The sequence below is a fragment of the Artemia sp. Qi Xiang Cuo genome, chromosome 13, assembly GCF_049724085.1.
Source record: "Artemia sp. Qi Xiang Cuo chromosome 13, ASM4972408v1, whole genome shotgun sequence".
Classification (NCBI taxonomy): Eukaryota; Metazoa; Arthropoda; class Branchiopoda; order Anostraca; family Artemiidae; genus Artemia; species Artemia sp. Qi Xiang Cuo.
Window position 1 is genome coordinate 62,615,305 of NC_142806.1, and position 21,242 is coordinate 62,636,546.

At 36.9% G+C, this 21,242-nt stretch overlaps 1 protein-coding gene across 1 annotated transcript in view; it reads left to right on the forward strand.

Annotated features, from left to right (window-relative positions):
• The window catches only part of LOC148945529 (coiled-coil domain-containing protein 39-like), a 107,237-nt gene that overhangs the window by 11,697 nt on the left and 74,298 nt on the right, over positions 1-21,242 (forward strand). Inside the window, exons 4-5 of the mRNA XM_089099258.1 lie at positions 7,770-7,909; positions 15,292-15,382. Of these exons, the coding sequence (XP_088955384.1) occupies positions 7,770-7,909; positions 15,292-15,382 (231 nt within the window). The remainder of the gene's footprint in view (positions 1-7,769; positions 7,910-15,291; positions 15,383-21,242) is intronic.

The window sequence follows — 21,242 nt, forward strand, 5'->3', positions numbered from 1 at the left end:
AGGGCAACTAGGCCCCCTCCCACGCCCATTTTTTTCCAAAGTCACCCGATAAAAATTTTAAGATGACCCAACATTTTGTTCAGCATAGTCGAAAACTTAATAAATATGTCTTTGAGGAAGACTTAATCCCCTACAGTCCCCGGGGGAAGGCCTCCAAGTTATGAATTTTGCCCAATGTTCACATATAGCATTTGTTACTTGGAAGTATGCAGACGTTTCCAGGAGGGATTTCTTCTGGCGTGGAGGGGGGTCGGGGAAGGGGCGTTACATGGGAGGATATCTCCATGGAGCATATTCTCATGGGGGAAGGGACTTTTCTATGACGTCGGCCGCCGGATTTCCCAGAATTATTATAAAAAAATCAGAAATTAAATAAAAACAAGTTTTTCCAACTGAAAGTAAAGAGCAAGATTAAAACTTAAAACGAGGAGAAACTATTACGTATATGAGGGTTTCTCCTCCTAGTCAATACCTCGCTCTTTACGCTAAAGTTTTTTTTAGTACTTTCAAAAAAGCTATCTATTCTAATTAAAAGAGGACTTTGTGATTCAGGGGCCATTCTTAAAGAATTGGAACAGAATTTAAACTTTAGCGTAGATAGTGAAGTATTGACTAGGCGGAGAACCCCTCATTTACGTAATAAAAATATTCAATAATAGAAGCTCGTTACGTAAGTTATTTCGTAAGTTACGTCAGATCAAAATTTCGAGAAAGACATTCAGCCAAAAAAAAGTAAAATTAATATGCAAATTTTATTTTAATTATTCATGTACGGTGAGCCAAAATCTAAGCTGCATTAATTCAAAAACGTTCAGAAATTAAATAAAATTATTTTTTTTTAACTGAAAGTAAGGAGCGACGTTAAAACTTAAAACGGACAGAAATTATTACATATATGGAAGGGGCTGTCCCCTCCTCAACGCATTGCTCTTTACGCAAAATTTTTTTTTATTTTTTTAACAAATAGATTTGTGAGAAAGAGTCAAACTTTAGCGTAAAGAGCAAGGCTCTTTACTCTAAAGTTTATTCTTCCTGAAGCCTCAGGAAGAGTAAGCGGTGTGTTCATTAATATGTACTTTTTTAGGAATCTACCCTATCTCCACCCAAAGAATGACTCACCCTCCCGCCCCCCCGAATTGTAGCTGATACGCAATTACAGATCACCAAACGTAGCCTAATTTCATTAAAAATAAAGTGGATCAACCTGGTTGAATCCAGTACTGCCTCCGTTTGGCATTACTTCTTTTACAACTGGGAAGTATAAAATATAGTTATTGGTGCTTTTAAATCAATTAGCTTCTCATAATTTTAAATTGATTGCAAATTCGTCCTCTTTGGGGTAAAGTCGTAGTTTGGTGCCATAAAATGGCAGAAAACTAGACTTTCCTCTGGCCCAACGTGTATGGTCATTTAAGAAAGAGCTTTCAATTTACTTTTTCTCTTTCTAACTCTTTCTCACAACTCTTTTATTTAAAACAATAAAAAACTTTAGCGTAAAGAGCGAGGCGTTGAGGAGGGGACAGCCCGTTTCATATACAGAATAATTTCTGTTTGTTTTAAGTTTTAATATCGCACCTTACTCTCAGTTAAAAAAAAACTTGTTTTTATATTTAATTTACATACAGAATTCATCAGTTGGAAACGGAGAGTGTTTGATCCTGGGTGTATCCAAAGAATTAAAGGTATTAAGAAGAAAATTCAGGGAATGGTGAGGAGGGTACTGAAGTAAATCAAAAGACACTATGTACATCCAGACTGGAAACAGGGTCTATCTACAATGTCTTAAGGACGACTAAGGGTATAAACTTGAAACTTTCAGAACTGCTATTGCTCCTACTTGTGTGGCTGTAACTTCGACTTCTTGCGACTGCGACAACTTGCAACCACTTGGTACTTTGTCTACTTAATAGCTTATTAACTTGAAGCTTTAAGGGCAAAAATCTCTACTACTACTACTACTACTAACATTACCACTACGACTGCTACTACTAGTACTACTACTACCACTGTGGCTGCAACTGTGACAATGACTACTTGCAACTTTGAAAAGGACTATTTATTACTCCGACTACTTTTTACTACCACTGATCGTGACTGTGACTGTAACTTCTTGTAAATGTTACGACTTTTACTTGCGGTGACTTTGAGAAGATTTTCAAGGGGGATATTGAACGAAGTCAAAACCCACTACGGATATGCTAGTTGACGAAAGAGCACATCAGTAATTTCTCAGGAACGGTTGAGGATATTCAGTTGAAATTTTATGGCATGTTGAACAGTGATTGGATGACAAAGGGCCCCCTTGTCCTTCTTAGACCCACTGCCCTCAACACTGATCAAAATTATGAAAAAGTCACTTCGTTCAAAATAGTCAAAAGGTCTAATAACTATGACTTTTGGGATACCATGCCCTCCACCGCCACCAGATAAAGGGTTGTAAATTAAGCAATGTGCCCATTGTTTACACACATGATTTATCATTGAGACCGTTGGGAGAGGATTTTTGATCATGAGTGTGTCTGAAAAAGCTTAGAGTATTGAGGTGAAATTTCAGAGAATCTCAGGGGATATAAAACTAAATCAAAAGAAACTATGTGCATCCAGGTTATCAAAGGGGCAAAACTGCAATATCTTAGGATTGGCTGAGGGTATTAACGTGAAATTTTCAAGACCACTGTTTCTATTACTAATTGGACTTTAACTACGACTACTTGTGACTTGCGGCTGCAACTATTTAAAATTGAGAATACTTGCAACCGTAACTGCTTCAGACTCTAACAGCACATGACTGTGACTGAAATTACTTGCGGCTGCAGACACGAATGCAAACTGACTGCTACTGCGGCTAATTGCGCCTGTGACTACTTCCAACAGCGACTGTGACTAATTGTGATTATGACTGCGACAATTTGTGACTATAAAGATGACAACTCCTGACTGCAGCTGTTGCTACTTGCGACTATGACTACTATTATTAGCACCGCTACTACTAGTGTGATTGCGACAATGACTGCATATACTACTTTAACTTCTACTACAATAACTAGAACTATTTGGCTTATTAAAAAGAGTTTAAATGCATCTGCTTTTCAAAATCGTACAGTGCATCCAGGTTGTCAGATTTGCTTATCCGGAATGTTTCACAAATGGCTAAGGTTATTAAGTTGAAAATTTCAGGGAATATTAAAGCTAATGCTATTTAATTGAAAATTTTAAGGAGGTCTGAGGTAAATCAAAAGATGCTATGTAATTACAGCTAGTTAAAATGTGTGCAATATCTTCAAATCTATTTCCGATATCAGCTTGAATCTTTAGGAAAATTTTGGGAGGAATGTTGAACTCGATCACAAGATACTATTGTTTTAATTAGATGTAAATAACGCAATAGGCCTTAGAACCTTTGCCTCACCGCAGTGGCATAATATCTAACGAGTTCGAAAATAATAGGCTTGAGGTTGCTTGTGCAGTATTTCAAGTCTCGCTGATAGAAGGGGAGTGCCAAGTATGGAGGATCGTGTTGTGGCCAAGATGGGCCCAGGATTGCCCAAAGCCTTCATACTGGAGGTTGTTCATACTGGAGATCCCAGAGACTTCTTGCTGTCCGGTTCTAGGCTTAAGTACTATGTGTAGATTTGAGAAGCTGTGTTAGTCCCTGTCCAGTACTGGTTCTGGGACACTTGCTTTTCCTGAGGCCATAAAAATTTCAATTATTGAAAGAATGTGAAAATTCCAGCTTGGAATGTTACAGCGTCAGAAAAACAACTATCTTATCGAAATTTTGACTTACGAATTCAGACACTTCAAAATAGACTTCAGGAGTTTCAGAGACTCATATCCGAGGGGTAGGAAACATTGAATTAGGTTTTATAGAGTACGTTTGCTCAGACAGGAAGGATGGGTTGCATAGGCAAGGAGTAGGGCTCATGATGAATAAAGTATCTGATAAGTCTTGTTTAGGTTGGAAAAGTAATATTGATAGAAAACTATTTGCTCATTTTATAACTAAAATGTGCAGGGTATCAGGCATAATAGTATATGCCCTTTTATAACTGACTAATACAAATAGTTTTGACTCAGATGAATTTTACTTACAACTGCAAGGACAAATAGACAGGGTCCCAGTTAGAGATATATTTTTTTATTAGGGGATCTTAATGCTCTGGTTGGTAGAAATAGGGATAAATGGTATCCTAGCCTAAGTAAATTAGGTATAGGAAAAGAAAATAGTAGTGCTTACAGACTGCTAGAATTCTGCAGGTATAACAAAATACTTATAACCAATAAAGCATATGTTCATAAAATAACCCATAAGTTAACATGGTATTCACATGATGGTAATACAGCTAACCGTATTGACTTTGTTATTGTATTAATTAAAAAAAACTTTTTCTTCAAAATTAGTTTTTCAAAGAAAGGTAAAGAAGTCCACTAAACAAAAAATGAACAAAAATAAAATAAAATAATCTACCAAGCGTGAAACTACCACAAATCAGCATCGGCAAATAAATGAAACCCAAAACGAACAGAAATTACAATAAATAACCGAGTTAAACTCAAAACGAGCAGAAATTAACATAAGTTGGGCGCAAAACCCCTATGCCTCCCCAAGGCCAGAACAAAATTTGCACTTTAGTGAAAAAATACAAATGAATGTGCATTGTCAGTTTAACATACATATACTGATATTTAGTAATCAAAATGTTAATATTATTTGATTTATTAAAGTTGTAAAAGTAAAAACATTTATATTTTTTTTCATTTATATTTTTTTCATGGTGGAAATGGTGGGTGTTAGCTGCCTTCCAATTACTTTCGACTATTAAAAAGGGCACTAGCCATTTCAATTTCTAATCGAACGAGCCCTTTTTGAAGTTTCTGCTACAACGCGTTCTATAAAAACCTTATATGTACCCAATAGGGTATAACTTACAACCCTTGCCCTGAGGGCTGTGAGGGGGTTGTCATCCTCAAAGACCTAATTTACAGAACTTAAAACTACGTTGAATAAAATGGCTATCTCAAAATTTTGATTGGATGTGTTTGGGGAAATTGTGGGCGTGAGAGGGGGGTCAGTTGCCCTCCAATCACTTTCGACAATAAAAAGGGCACTAGCCCTTTGAATTTACAATCGAATGAGACTTTTTTGAAGTTTCTACGACAACGCCTTCTATAAAAAACATTATATGCCCCAAGGGCATAATTTATAACCCTTGCCCTGAAGGCTGTGGGGGAGTGTCCTTCTCCAAAAAATAATTTTCTCGTGGAAATCAACTACGTTGAACAAAATGGTTATCTAAAAATTTTGAGTGGATGTGTTTGGGGGAATGATGGGCGGGGGGGGGCTAGTTGCCCTCCGATCACCTTCGACTATTAAAAAGGGCACTAGCCCTTTGAATTTCAAATCGAATGAGCCTTTTTTGAAGTCTCTACGACAACACCTTCTATAGAAACCTTATATGCCCCCAGGGCATAACTTACAGCCCTTGCCCTGAAGGTTGTGGGGGATATTCCTCCTCAAAAACATAATTTTATCTGGAAATCAACTACGCTGAACAAAATGGATATCTCAAAGTTTTGATTGGATGGGTTTCGGTAAATGGTGGGCGTGGAAGGGGTGTTAGTTGTCTTCCAATCACTTTCGACTATACAAAAGCGCAAACGCCACTCAAATTTCCAGTTGAATGAGCCCTTTTCGAAGTTTCTACGACAACTTCTTCGATACAAAGTGCCCTGCTCTAAAGGAAAAACATAATAAATGATACATTGTGCCAACATCGTTCTTATATACCCCAGGGTATAACTTAAAACCCTTGCCGTGAGGGTTGTGGGGGAGTGTCCTCCTCAAAAAACATATTTTCTATCTGGAAACATCAACTACGCTGAACAAAATGACTATCTCAAAATTTTGATTGGATGTGTTTGGGGGAATGATGGGCGTGAGGGGGGGCTAGTTGCCCTCCAATCACTTTCGACTATTAAAAAGGGCACTAGCCACTCCAATTTCCAATCGAATGAGCCCTTTTTGAAGTTTCTACAACAACGCCTTCGATAAACAGAAAAATAAATAATACATTGTGCCCACATCGTTCTTTACTTAGGCAGTGCTATCGCGCTGCCTATGAAACAGAAGACTGACAGGATAGGTTCAAGGTACTGGGGTATAAGGGAGTGCCGCAATTGTTGTTACAAGTAAAGCAAAGACCACCATCTAGTAGCATTTAAGGTTAATATAAAGCTGAAATTTAGGAACGGTAGCTAATTTCCGGGAAGCTATGATATTGGTAGACTCCAGGATTAGTATTTAAGAGGAACTTTCTAGGAGCAGTTGAATACAAAACTAGAAAGTCTAAAATTTGACAATGTAGAAGATCGATGGAAGAATTTTAGGAAAGTAGTTTTTTAAGTCGCTGGTGCTTTCTTAGAGAAGAAAGCTAGATACGCAGCTAGAAATATTAGCAAAAATTTTTTATTTTTAATACAGAGTAAGAGGTTTGTACTAGAATTATTTGAGTGATAGATCATATGAAAATAATTGAAACACAAAGAAAGTTGAGAAAGTATTAAAATATAAATTAAGGAGGTGCGAAGGGGAGGCCATATAAAAATACCTGCAGATCTCGGAAGTTTTAGTGAAATGGCACAAAAGAAAAATATTGTACTGGTGTGATAATAAATAGAGAAGAAATATTCAATCTGGACATGTCCTTCTTTCAATAGTTAATGGTTAATAGGTTTTACGTTTCATATTAATAATTTTGCCCTTTTTCTAGTCCTTTTAAGTCTTTCTTTGATTTTAATTTACTCTTTATCTAAAAATTGATTTCTTCTGGCAGTTTATGGTGAGCAATAAAGGCTGGTGAAATGCTAAGTGGTCTATCACTTTTGTATAGCGTATCAGCATTACTTACTTATTTCAATAGTTAATGGTTAATAGGTTTTACGTTTCATATTAATAATTTTGCCCTTTTTCTAGTCCTTTTAATTCTTTCTTTGATTTTAATTTACGCTTTATCTAAAAAATGATTTCTTCTGGCAGTTTATGGTGAGCAATAAAGGCTGGTGAAATGCCAAGTGTGCTATCACTTTTGTTTAGCGTATCAGATATCTCCTATGCTTACCCTGCCTTTCCATTACCTGCAAATGACAGTTTAATAGGGACAAATGATTTTATTTGACAGTGAAACAACAATAAAATATCTGTTTATACTCCGCATCAGCAGATAAACTCAGCAGATAGAATTTATCTGCTGATGACGACCACCGTATATGTAACCGAAATATTCAGAGATTTCTGTTGATGTATCACTGTCATAAAATGATTTGTCCCTATTGAAATATTATTTGTTTGTCAGAGTATTAGGAATATTGAAAACTAATAATGTGCAATGTTAAATAAAAGTTCAAATAGGGATAAAATCCTTTTAAAAGACAGTGTTTTTTATAACAGTGATAGAAGTTCACAAAAATACCAGATATTTCGGTCACATATACAGTGACCGTCATAAGTGGTAAAACAGTTTTACCAATGATGACGGTCACTGCATATGTGACCGAAATATAGGGTATTTTTGTGAATTTCTATCACTGTTATAAAAAACACTGTCTATTAAAAGGATTTTATCCCTATTTGAACTTTTATTTATCGTCATGGAAAGGCAGTGTGGTCTCCGAAATTATCTGTGCAATGTTTGCTAAAATAAAGGAGAAACTCACACGGCTATGCTTAATTATGTTATTACTAGAAAAAAAATATTTTACTTACTTTGTAGATCATTGAAAAACGATCCACAGAGCTTAAAAATGAAGAGAAGCGGCTAAAATGTGAAATCAAAGTTGTAAAGGAAGAACTGTCAAAATTTCGAAACCTTGCGAATTTAAAGATCTCTCAAACAAAAAAACTCATTGCCAGGTAAGTTTGCATATGATTTATTTATCTGCTAACAAGGGTTTTGGACTTCGGAGTTCTTGTGAGTAGTGAGCTTAGTACCCTAAATCAGGTCACTACCATACTTGGGGACAAGGACAACAGAACGAGTCCTTACTCCACTGCTTTTTGGATCTAAATCATTTATAAATTAATATCCAGCGTATCTACCCCTTGCGTAAAATTTGAAAGTCAATTGCCTTACAACCAATCTGTTGCAATGCGACACATATCATCCTTAATGAAAAGGAATATTTCATTAGCATGGACACTAAAAGATATGATTTCGATTTTCAGAATAAAAGAATCAGCAATGAGGGTAGAAGCGTTGAAAACGAATAAAAATAATTCGAAAGTCCTTCTTAAGAGAGAGAACTTGTAAGAAAAAAGGATCACCTTCTCTGCACGATTTTTACCCTCATGACTCCGAATAGCTTCGAAAAGAATTGCAGCAGGGCTAAGTTAATCAAATTATTTGAAAAGTCACTGAATTCATACTCAAAAGTAAAGTGACCTGTGCAAACATTGAAGGGGCTTATAAGTTTGCTAAGACATTTGCTAAGACAATTACTCGGATTATCTGTCTTGGCTTTTTCTACAATTAGGCATGTCTTGATGCCTATTGCAAAATACTTGATTTTTAATTAATTTGAAAAGCTTTGCTTAATAGATCGGTTTTGTAGAAAGATAGAAAAATAACACTTTGTCAAGATCAGACACGTGTAACAGTTAGTAAACATTCTACGATTAAAGGTTCCAGTTTCAAACCCTATTTCCGCTCCAATACACCTCTTTCAATTTATTATAGTCACACATCATGTCACAATTCAGTGATATGTGCACCTTGAGTACCCGAGGTTGGGCTCTTGAGCCACATGGGACTCATGTTTCTAAACATGTTACAATCAGCATCATTCTGAGACCATTCAGAGAATGACCTCTAGGACCCAGACTTGCAATCACACTTCATATATAGGTTAAATCTAATAGAATGATGGAAGTGTCTGAATTGATACCTTTTGAGTTAGAGGGCTTTGTACGGGGTATTTCGTCCAAGCTCACCTTTTACTCACATCACCTGCAGAAATGAAAAACCCTTTGTTGAATAGAACATCTGTGAATTTTTTAGCGTGGCACTACAGAGTTGAGCACACAATTCAATATTACGCTGACCATTTTTGAGAAAAAGTATACAAGTCTTCTTAAAAGGTTTTATGAGTTCTGAAAACCTTAGCTGCTTAGTGTGTAATTCAACTGAAGCAGCTTTTACTAGCCATCCGTAATTTCAGTTTCCAATACACAAATAATACCGTCAGCTATCTGATTGGGGGAATCCTTTGCAGCGTAGAAAATTATATACTGTTTTAGGACGTTCCTATGATAAATAAGATAAATGATTAATGGTCCAACCCAAAAAAATTGTGTTTTGTTAACAATTGCAGCGAAATTTTCAGAATTTTGCGATCATTCACTGGCAAGAAGAAGACAAAATCCCACTCTGAAAATGCTGAAACGGAATATATAACTCTAAGAACGGGTTTGTTTTCCATAAGTCATCCACAAATTTTGATTAAAAAAAAATTATTAATAAGATAAAAGAAAGTCCATGACTATAATAAATAATTTCGAATTAAAATTTTGACTGTACATTTTTTTCTTTTATTTACTGTGATATTTCAGTAACATCCTTTGACAGGTTTAACGTTTATTTCCATTTTGATAACAAGCGAATATCTTATTGGACGTTTTTAACTGACAGTGAGAAAAGGAAAGTGTGTTTAGTCGCAGAAGTTTTTCATGATTGCATATCTCCTAGTTGCATTTTGAAATACGCATTCAAAGCGTTTAAAAGTGGAGATCATCGATAAAATACGATAATAGTTTATTTAAACATTATCGCGAGTCTTTATGAAATTAAACAACAAAAAAAATTTTTTTTTCACAGGAAAGTAATGAATGACAGTAAAATTTGAAATGCCCCTTACGCTCCCGCTCTTCACACTCACGTTTAACTAGTAAATAACTGAAGGCATGATTGAATGCAAAAATTGGTAATTACATTTATTTATCCAATTGACTCTCAAAGTTTTTCTAAGTTTTTCTAAGATTAAAAGACATGCAAATAAATTACCTTAGGATGTTTTGAAGATTTTGTCTCCATAATTATAACCTTCTTAAGTTTCAATCTTACTCACAGGAACAGATATTTTTGCCGTTAATTTTACATTGTATTTTTTTGTAATTGGATCCTTGGCAAAAAGGGAAAGAAGGGGTCTTGTTTCCCCACTCACAGTCACATTCAACTCACAAGAGGACACTAAAACTAATATTTCCCGTTCGATAGAGATGTCGTGTAATATTCTACGACTGTTAATTAACTTTGAGTAGCCCCTGTGATCACAGTTTCTTCAGGGGGAAGTATAGAAAAGAGATGAGCATATCTCTTTTCATGCTGAAAAGAATGAATGCAAAGCATGCTGCAAACCATGAATTGCAGCTCAGCAATTCATGCTGAGCTGCATCCCTTCTCAATGTTCAGTTCAAAACGTCCGTCAAAGCACAGTTGGTTTTTTAAATGACTTGATCACAAGGTTTCAAATGACTGTCTAATCTTCATTTGAAGGATTCAACAGAAAAAAAACTTTCAAGGCAAACGAGCCCTGGTAGAGCGTTCTAATGGAACTTTAACGTCAAACACAGCTGTTTTTCAAGGGCTCTATTCTTGGCGAGTCAACCTTAAGATAGCTGGTCTGAACTATGTGGCTTCGTGTTTGTCTTGCCGTTTCTGTCTAAGCGGTAGAAAGTTTTTGCAGCAAAAACTGATACCCAGGTTTCTGGTGCAGTGGGTTCTCACCCAATCGAGGTGGTTTTTCAAAGAAAGGACTGTGGAGAAGTAGATTTGTAGAAGGTTAAGTTCATCAACTCTCATTATAATTTAATTCTTGAAGATGAAGCTGTGGTTTACGCGTGGTGCTTTGATTCGGAGACCAGCAGCTCATTTGTTTTTGATGCATTGCATATTACCATCCTTGTATCGGAGCCCTTTTTAATTTTCAAAAGGTTTGATTGTGTTGGTAGGGAGTTTTAAGCAGGGTCTTTATGTTTTAGAATGGCTACGCGTCTCCTGGTGTCGTCAGCAAAGTGATACAGATGGCTTGAATAGTTATCTCCCGTCTTAATAATGTAAATAAGAAAGAATATGGGACCTAAGACGCTACCTTGGGACACGTCTGCTTTTATTGGGTATTGAACTCGTCGAGAACAACCTATAGCGAATAATTAGAAGGAAAGCTCTTGATCACTTTTAACAGAAATCCACGGACATCACACGTGTAGAGTTTCTTCAGTAGGCCGCGTGGCCATATTCCTTCTAAAATCTTAGCAACGTAACATAATAGTAGCCTGATGTTGTATTCTTGTGTTAGAAATTCGAGCCACTCCTGGTGCTAGGCCACTTGGCAGTCAAGCGTTGAACTTTTCCAACGGAATTCAATTAGGTAATTGTCTTAAAAAGTCATAGGACTTCAGTTACCAATAAAGTGTATTACTGAGAACAATTTCAGAGACTTTTGCAAGGCAGGAGAGGAAGCGAATATGCCTACATGAGCCCTTGCTCTTTCAAACACTATCTGGCTTAGGTATAAGATTTATTTACGGAGAGGTTCCAGAGCTAAGCCTTGCTGCTCTGTATCACAAATGCTGATTGGTCTTGGTAATGCACATAATAGATGGTTTTACGGAGTTAACTAAATGTAGAAACTAGCCATATTAGTTCCGAGACCGTCATATTTAGTTCTGAGAATATTGCAATGGGCTACCATCAACATGTCCATTTGGATAGTTCTCAGGCATCCCAAAGTTCGTCTATGGAAGTTCAGTTTGGTCTGAAGATTATTTCCGTGAATTATAACCAGCTAGAATACGCCTTGTCGAAAGGTTAGCTCAGAAACCCCGAGGAATCCCAAAGGCAATTACATTTTTTGGGTGGTTAACAGAATCCAAACACTTCTTTAGCATTAGGACTGAGTGTCCTGGTATAGGTTCCACCCTCTCTGGGTTTGAAACGGAGCGTTTTAATGGAACCTCTTACTAATCAATTTGTGGACTAAGATTGGTAGACGGAAGGGTACAACGAGTAGCTTGTCCATGACACTCATATAATTTGGCCGTAGTTTTTTTCTAATATAATTAGGGCTTTTTTTATAAATTGGCAATGCAGAACTTGTTGATTTGCATAGGAAAAGGAAGCTTCTTAGAATCCTAAAATAATTTCGGATATTATTTCTGTGCAGTCGGCGTTCAAACAAGGTTTTGTCATTTCTAATATAGTTAACTGATAAAATTTTCCTCCGAAATTGGTTCTGTGCATAAGTTGGGGTCCTTACCCCAGAGTGTCATTAGAGAAAAACATAGAATATTTCTTCATCAAAACTTTCATAATATACAAAACTAAACATTGTAAAACCAGCCTGCCCCTTCGAATATTTCTATTTATCTTTCTATATGTAACATGCAATTTCTCATAAATTTAGTCCATGCCCTGGGGCTGCAAGGGTAACATTATCTTCAAAGAACCACATTGTTTTTACCTTTCGGCCTTTTTAATTAAAATGAAGCTTAAAGTTTTGACATTAGGCTACATATGGCTGTAGGGGCAAAAAAGGGCATAAGAGTGGGTTCAACTGCCCTTTAGTCACTTTCTGCATTCAAAAAAGGTAGTAAAGTTCATCATTTAGTTCAAAGGAGACTTCTTTTGAAAGTTTATAACCGTTGGCATGATACGATTCCCCTTTTGGAAAATAAAACATCCACACACAAATAGACATTCAAAATAATGTGACGTAAAAAAACGGAATTCCACATTTTCACTGTTAGCGATTTAGAAATTATGTGTGGGGGCTCTTGGCCAGGTTGAGGTGGCTAGGACACGCTCTGTGGATGAAGGATGACAGATTACCGAAAATTGTTCTTCTCGGCCAACTGTCTAGGGCTAAACGAAAAGCAGGTCGTCTCCGTCTTGGGTAGGAGGACGTCATAAAGAAAGATTTAAAGGAAATGGGAACTTTGTGGGCAGGTGTGATAAGGGAGGCTTTGTATGGATTGGGGTGGAGAAGGAGCGTGCGTAGCTGTGTTGGCCTCAGGCGGCTTGGTGCTGCGGTGAGTTGTTAGTAGTAGTAGTAGTAGTAGTTTATCCTACTACGACAATATTATTAAAACACTACCAACTATGATAATTATTTAGTACCACCTTTTTTTTTATCTTAGGGTTGTGATGAATAGTAATCAAATATAATGAAAAGTATTGATCTTGAAAATTGACAATGTGTTGTGATCTATCTCAATGAAAATCAAATAAACACGCAACCCTATTGTGAACAATAAGAAATTTCGTCTTTTCGTAGTTAGGGGCTTAAAAAATCTTGCAGAGAGGTCCAAGGGCATCCAAGACTGGATGATGCAATTTTTATTACGATCAAACAAAGTTTGGAGGACATTTTTTTATTGTTTTATTTTTTGTCTAATAACTTTTGTTAAGAGCCTTTGAATTTAATACATTTTTCAGTTGTAATAAAATAAATAGTATTTCAAAACTTCTATTCCTTGTATTTTCAGTTACTTTTGTTTACTGATTGCCCTTTATTGCAGTTCCTTTTGTTGTAGAAATTAGTTAAAAAGTTTACAGTTCATGAAAAAAAAAATTATGTGCTTTTGATCATAGGCAGCGCGCTAACGCTGCCTAAGTAAAGAACGATGTGGCCACAATGCTTTTTTTGTCTTCGACAGGCACTTCGTATCGAAGGAGTTGTCGTATAAAATTCTAAAATGACTCATTCGATTGGAAATTGGAGTGGCTAGTGCCCTTTTTAATATTAGAAAGTGTTTGGAGGGAAACTAGCCCCCCCCCCCCCACGCCCCACCTTCCCCCAAACACATCCAATCAAAATTTTGAGATGGCCATTTCGTTCAGCGTAGTTGATTTCCAGATAGAAAATATAATTTTGAGGAGGACACTCCCCCACAGCCCTCAGGGCAAAGATTACAAGTTATCCCCTGGAGGCATATAAGGTTTTTATTGAAATCTTTGTCGTAGAAACTTGAAAAAGGGCTCATTCGATTTGAAATTCAAAGTGATAGTACCATTTCAATAGTTTAATAGTCGACAGTGATTTGAGGGCAACTAACCCCCCTCTCACGTCCACTTTTTCCCCAAACACATCCAATCCAAATTTTTAGATAGCTGTTTTACTCAATGTAGTTGAAAGTTTTGGAAATTAGGTCCTTAAGGATGACAACCCGTCCTCCCACAGCCCTCAGTGCAAGGGTTGTAAGTTATGCCCTGGGGCATATAAAGTTTTTACTGAAAGTGTTGTCGTAGAAACTTCAAAAGGGCTCATTCAATTGGAAATTGAAAGAGTTAGTGTCTTCTTAATAGTTGAAAGTGATTGGATAGCGACTAACGCCCTTCTCACGCCTACCATTTTCCATAACACATTCAATCAAAATTTTGCAGCCCAAACTATAGTCTTAAAAAACGAAAAGATTTAAAGTATTATTTTCTTTTTCCCTGAAAAGACTATATCAATATAAAACGAACAGAAATTAATTTAGAAAACTTTCTACAAAATAGGTTTTTCAAAGAAAAGTAAAGAACTCCATTAAACAAAAAAAAGAGCAAATATAAAATCAAATAATCTACCAAGCGTGAAACTACCACAAATCAGCATCGATGAATAATTGAAACCCAAAACGAACAGAAATTACAATAATTAACCGAGTCAAACTCAAAACAAGCAGAAATTAACATAAGTTGGGCGCAAAACCCCTATTCCTTCCCAAGGCCAGAACATAATCTGCACTTTACTGAAAAAATACAAATGAATGTGCATTGTCAGTTTAGTATATATAAACTGATATTTAGTAATCAAAATGTTTATATTATTTGATTTATTAAAGTTATAAAAATAAAAACATTAATATTTTTTCAGTAAAGTGGAAATTTTGTTCTGGCCTTAGGAAGGCATAGGGGTTTTGCGCCCAACTTATGTTAATTTCTGCTCGTTTTGAGTTTGACTCAGTTAATTATTGTGATTTCTGTTCGTTTTGGGTTTCATTTATTCATCGATGCTGATTTGTGTTAGTTTCACGCTTGGTAGATTATTTGATTTGTTTTGCTAATTTTTTGTTTAATGGAGTTCTTTACTTTTCTTTGAAAAACTTATTTTGCGGAAATTTTTTTAAAAATTAATTTCTTAATCAAGGGATTATTTTGTTTATACCGTCAGTCTTTAAGAAACAGTAGCAATTTGCTAAGAACAGTCATTACAACGAAAAATGTTTAATACCAGGTTTTTTATTTCTTTCTTTAGGTATGAGCTTGTGATGAAAAGTATAAGTTCAGGGGAACAAGAAAATGAGCCCCAATCAGAGATCAAGTCCGAAGCGTACTGCATAATCAAGGTATTATTTATTCCGTTTCTTTCTATTGTATATTCTTTCTGTTTCTTTCTTTCTCTTATATGTTTCTTTCTTCTTTCTATTTATATGTTTACCTTTCACCGAGTCGTTCAAAAAAGTTCTTCATATATACTACTTAATTCAAATGAAATATCACTTTAAATTCCAAAGTATTTATTTAAGTAAGCTCATAAATTTAATTCAAATTTTCTTTCGTTTGAAACAGCATTTTGACTTTATTAAATAGTTTATTAAATAGATCTGAAATAACGAAAACTTAATTAGAATAGATAGATAGATAATTTTATTCACCCACTCGATACAAAACCACAAATGGCACGAATGGAGTATATAAAAAAAAAACAAAAAAAACACTTAACTGCAAAAACAAAAACAAACGTTACGATACACCGCCAATAAATAAAAACATTATTACAAAAACTCACTACGGACGAATTGCAATGGCCAGACTACTCGGCCCAAGCGACCCCAAAAATTCAGAACGACGTTTCGTCACAGCAGCAATCGGATCTGTGATACCGAACCTTGCAGACATCCTGGAATTTTTAACCCACGGTGGGGTATTTAAAAGAAATTTTGCATATTTGTAAAAAAGTGATCGAAGGTTTCTTTTATCACTAACACTAAATATATGCCAAAACGGTGATAAAGCCAGAAAGTGTGGGATCACCAGTGCATTATATAGCCTAGCTCGAATTTGTCGATTATATTTCGCTTTAGTTGAAGATAGCGCCCCGTAAGCCTTACGTGCCTTTTCTGCGAAATTACTTATTTGGCGAGCACGTGTAGATGCCATGTTATGACCTATAGGCATTCCTAAGTACATTATGGAGTCAGACAGTGGAACCTCTTGAGCACCAAATTTGACAGCAAGATCTATACAATCTGCATTTCTCCTATTGAAAGCAACAATCTCGCTTTTACTTGCATTAAAAGATAGGCCTATCTCTCTATAAGCATCATCTAGAATCTGAAAATTTTCATCAATACGAGACAAACATCTACTTAAATTAAAAATATCATCTGCATAATTAAGTAATGTTACATCCAAACCTTGGAAAATGCAGCTCATTTGCACTAACTTTTGGGCCTCGAGAACACTATTATTATACAACCGGGGTGACGAAATTGCACCCTGCCTAATGCCCTTTCTAACCGGAATAGCTTTTGGCAATACAATCGGCCCGTTAGGAGACGGGACTTTAACTTGGACTCGAAGCTTCTTATACATATCCCGAAAAGGCAAAATAACCGATCGGTCCACACCACGTTTATGAGCAGACACTAATAACTGGGGATGTATCCCAGAATCAAAAGCACGTCTAACATCGTGACTCGCTAGAATAAGGGATTCATTCAGTTCATCAGCTTCTATTAATATATTAGCAAGAATATAATGGACGTGCTCGCGACCAACACCTTTTTTAAATCCGAACTGATTATCGGGGGTAGAACATTGAAAAGCAATATGATCTATAACTAGCAATTCCATAAGCTTACATAAAACCGGCGAAACAGTTATAGGGCGGTAAGATACGCATTCAGACGGATTTTTCCCTTTCTTCAAAATAGGTGTAATTACTCCAGTACCAAAAACGTCGGGAACGAGACCAGAATTAAAGATAATTTGGAATAGAAGCTCTAAATGACTCAGGAGACCAGCAGTACCATGTACAAGATGCAACCCACACAACTTGTCGACACCTTTCGATTGTTTCTTTTTTAATTTTGAAATTGCACGAATCAGATTAGGAACAGTTACTATGTAGCCAACACCAGAACTAGGCAATTCCATGAACTTATCAAGTTCGACTTCATATTTATCTTCAAGATCTTGTTCGGGTGGAGAGAACTCAGAAGTAAAGTGGGACACCCAATCTTGCTCAGAGATCACAGGTTCGACACTATTCTGATCACCATTACGTTTAAGAAATCTCCACACAGCATTTGGATCATTACTTATCAATTGACTATGTTGATCGATCACTTCACATTTATGCTTAGACAAAATCTTAGCAAATCTGCGTTTGCTGAACAGCCGAACTTCATTTACAACACCTGATTTCGGACGACCACACTCGTTCCAGAGCCTAAGCCAAAATTTTGCACGACCACAAGCTTCACTTAGAGCAGGGTTTTCGGACCACTTTGGAATTTCCGTTCCCACTTGGACTTTACGAATGGGGACCGCAGCGGCCTCGGCAGATAACAGTGCGTGAGATATTTCACTACAGTAGATGTTTAGTAGCAGCTGTTTCTCTTCATCTTGAATACATACACTCTGCTGTAGTAATTGGAACGGCACTTTAATCTTTGTGAGAATCTCATCCAATACGTAATGATAAGTAGCCAGGTCAATTTTACTCCAATTAGTTTTGATTTTCCACTTCTTTTCATTAGTTGGGGGGTTAGGAGAGGCAGGAATTACTCGAAAAGTGTTTATAATTGGAAAGTGATCAGACGCGCTTACGCTCAGATCTACGTGCGAATTGCCGCAAGCTGGAGATTGGATAGAACTTAACATGAAGTCGAGAGATGAAGTCGAGCCTGAGTTATGGATATAAGTAAAACACAGATCATTGTTAGCAAGACGAAGACCGTCACAGGAAGATAGGAGGATCTGTGCTCGAGCGTTAGACTCATCAGTCAAGTCACAGTTCACGTCACCAGCGACTATACATTCAAGGCCCTGGCTAGAACAGCTGCCCACCGAACTCGATAGCTTACTGCAGGCTTCACTAAATTTTTTTTCTGATTTACTGTCTCTGTAGTCTGTTGGCATGTACACAGAGTGGATAACAGTTTTGTGCACCTTAACAGCAACAAAAAAGTCTGAAGATTTATACAGAATGGGATTTAACCTGCTGCTAACAAGAATGGCGATTCCACCGGACGGCCTTCCCCTGCCCGATGACTTTGCAGGAGTAGCAAATACTTTGACGCCATCGTTTAGCTCAAGCAGACTAACGGCTTGATTCGAGAGGAAGTGTTCCTGCACACAGAGTACATCGTTATAACATAACAATCCTTCTAACAGTGGCATTTTATCAACCACTCCACCATTTAAGTTCCATGAAACAACCCGTATAGAATCACCGATCATTGTTTAGAATTTAGCTTCTGAGCTACTGGACATTGGAAGCTGTAGCACGGGTGTCGAGAAGAACCACACAGAGCGCATTTGGGGGCATTTTGGCATGGATTGTCCCGAGAGCTGGAATGATCTCCACCGCACTTTGAACATTTCGGGGGATCTACACAAGATTTTGCTGCATGTCCGTAGGACTGACAGTTGTAGCACTGCATCGGTAAGAATTTAAATTCTGTAATGGGTAGTCGCTCGTAACCAAAAATGGGCGGAGAGTTCATTGCGTTAACGAGATGAGCTTTGCTTTCAAACTGTAATTTGAATGACCGAGTACTACCAATTTGTACGGCCTTAACACAGTTCGGTACAACTGAGCGCAGTTCGTCATCTGAAGTTTCAGTGGGACCGTGGCGGATTATTCCGAAGAAAGCGGGAGTTTTTACTTTAACACTTATAGTTGAGTCACTTTTACCCACTGCCTCAGCCAGGGACTCGGCAGCATTCTTGTTGTTCAAGACTACTCTCCATTCAGATTTCCTAGGTTTCAGCTCCACAATGTTCGAACTAATATCACCACATACTCTGTCCAAATAGGATTTCCGAGCGCTAGGGTTCGAAAGATCTTTCGGGGGATTCTTCAAAACAACCGCATATGACAGTTTCGACATGATCGTGTTGGTTTCTGCCGCAGGCATAGCAGAGACAGAAGGAGAGGGATTAGAATCCACGTAACTATCGAACTTAGCACACAATTCGTTTACTTTCCGGGTTAGGGTAGCCGTCACTTCTCCCGGGATTATCGGAACTTCATCAGGTTCGAAAATCACAAACCGCGGCAACGAGATATTTTTATCTTCACAAACCCGAAATACTTTTAATATGTCCAGGATATCATCGGTGTTCTTCGATCGCGCAGTAACACGTGTGGTAATTCCTGCTAGGGGCCACAATAACTCCTTCGCCATTGCAATTGCTTCCTCTGAGAAAAACTCGACTGCTTTTTTCGCTATATCCTCCGAGCGATTACCAGCTTTTATCGCACGGAAAGCATAATTCAGTAACGCATTCCAAACCAATTTCTCATTACTCCCCATCGCAACAGCCACGTCACAATCCGTAATGCAAAATCAAAGTCCGAGGGGAGGAGCCAGTTCAATAAACTACGACGTAATACAGAGCTATTTAAGATAATAAGCGAGGGAAGCGTAGTTTCTTGCTACCTGATCCCCGCAGTTTAAGGGAGTCACACTCCCGGCAGGTACAACGGCCCTTGCGACAAGAAACTCCCCTCTTCTGCTCGCTTATTAGTAAAATTTAATAATATGAACGCACTCTAGAATCCGCTATTAAGAATTATTATAGATGACGCTGTTTTGCTTCCAAGCAAAGAGCATAAATTAGTAATAATATTATAAGGCAACTCCATTTAAATAAATCTAATCTTCAACACAAATTATATGAGAAGAATTGAAAACTATGCTTCCTTACTGTTCCTGTGATCACAGATTCCAACTCGAGCACAACCTTGGTTAAAGAATCAAACTATTTCCATATAAATTTAACATTTCAAACTTAGTAATTTATTTGCTTCCACTGATTAGAAAGTTACTAAAGTCCATGTAACTTTATTTGGACTAAAGTTATTTGGACTAAAGTCCAAATAACAAACAATTGTAAGAATAAGATTCAAAATAAAAGGATTGCAAAATGATAGGCTTAGGGTAGGTTTAGATTTCTTTATTCACAAATAGAAAAAAATATTCTTTTTACGAACTCTGCACTTGTGAAGAAAGACGTTTTTGCTAACATACAGCATAAGATGCCAGTCATTTTCTTCGAAAAAAGAAAGAAGAGGAACAATATAGACCTAACAACAAACCAGACTCTTTCAACAATATCATTTCCATTTCCCACCAACTCCAAAGTGCCCCTACCTCCCTGCCATTCTATCACCCTTCCCTCCTGTCACGCCTCATCTCTTACAACCCTTTCACCCTGCTCATCATCTATCTCAACAAACCGCCCAATTCAACCATTCAAAATGGCTCTCCTCACCCCTCCTTACCAACCGAAACAAATTAATAATCTTTTAATTAATACTCCTTTACCTTTCTATGCAAATCTAAAAGACATCCACTCGTCCTGCTACTCATCGGTAACGATTTCCACACAGATCCTCCAAGAAACTTCAGTAATGGTTGCTGCAATCTAGTAAAGAGCGAACCACGTCCCATAGTAACCGAAATTTTATATACACGTTAAAAAACTGCCTTATGAGAAAAACGTGTCGCTCTTAGCTAATATAGGAATGATAGCTATTATTTTGATTTGATAGCTACAAATTTAAAAATGAGCCTGGAACCCCTTGGAAATGGCTTCAAATCAAAATGAAGAGTGCATCATTGGAAACGTCAGTGTCAAAAACCCTGGACAGGAAAACTACTGCCTGGTAACTTGACCAACAAAAACAAATAACGTTTTTGCATGGATAGCACTGATGGATGATTTTGTTTCTTTTCTTCTGTTTTTTTTTTTTTTTCATCGCTAGAGGGACATTGAAACGTCATAAAGAGCTTTTTAGAGAGCTTCATAGAGAGCTCATTGAATTTTACTACCAAAGAAGTAAATCAATCAATCTTTCAAGTTCAAGTTCTTTTATTTAATAAATATAAAAAAAAATTCTACAATCCGAAAATTCCAAAGGGCCCAAAGACCCGTTAACTGGGAAAAATTTTCCGTTTCAAATTTCAATAA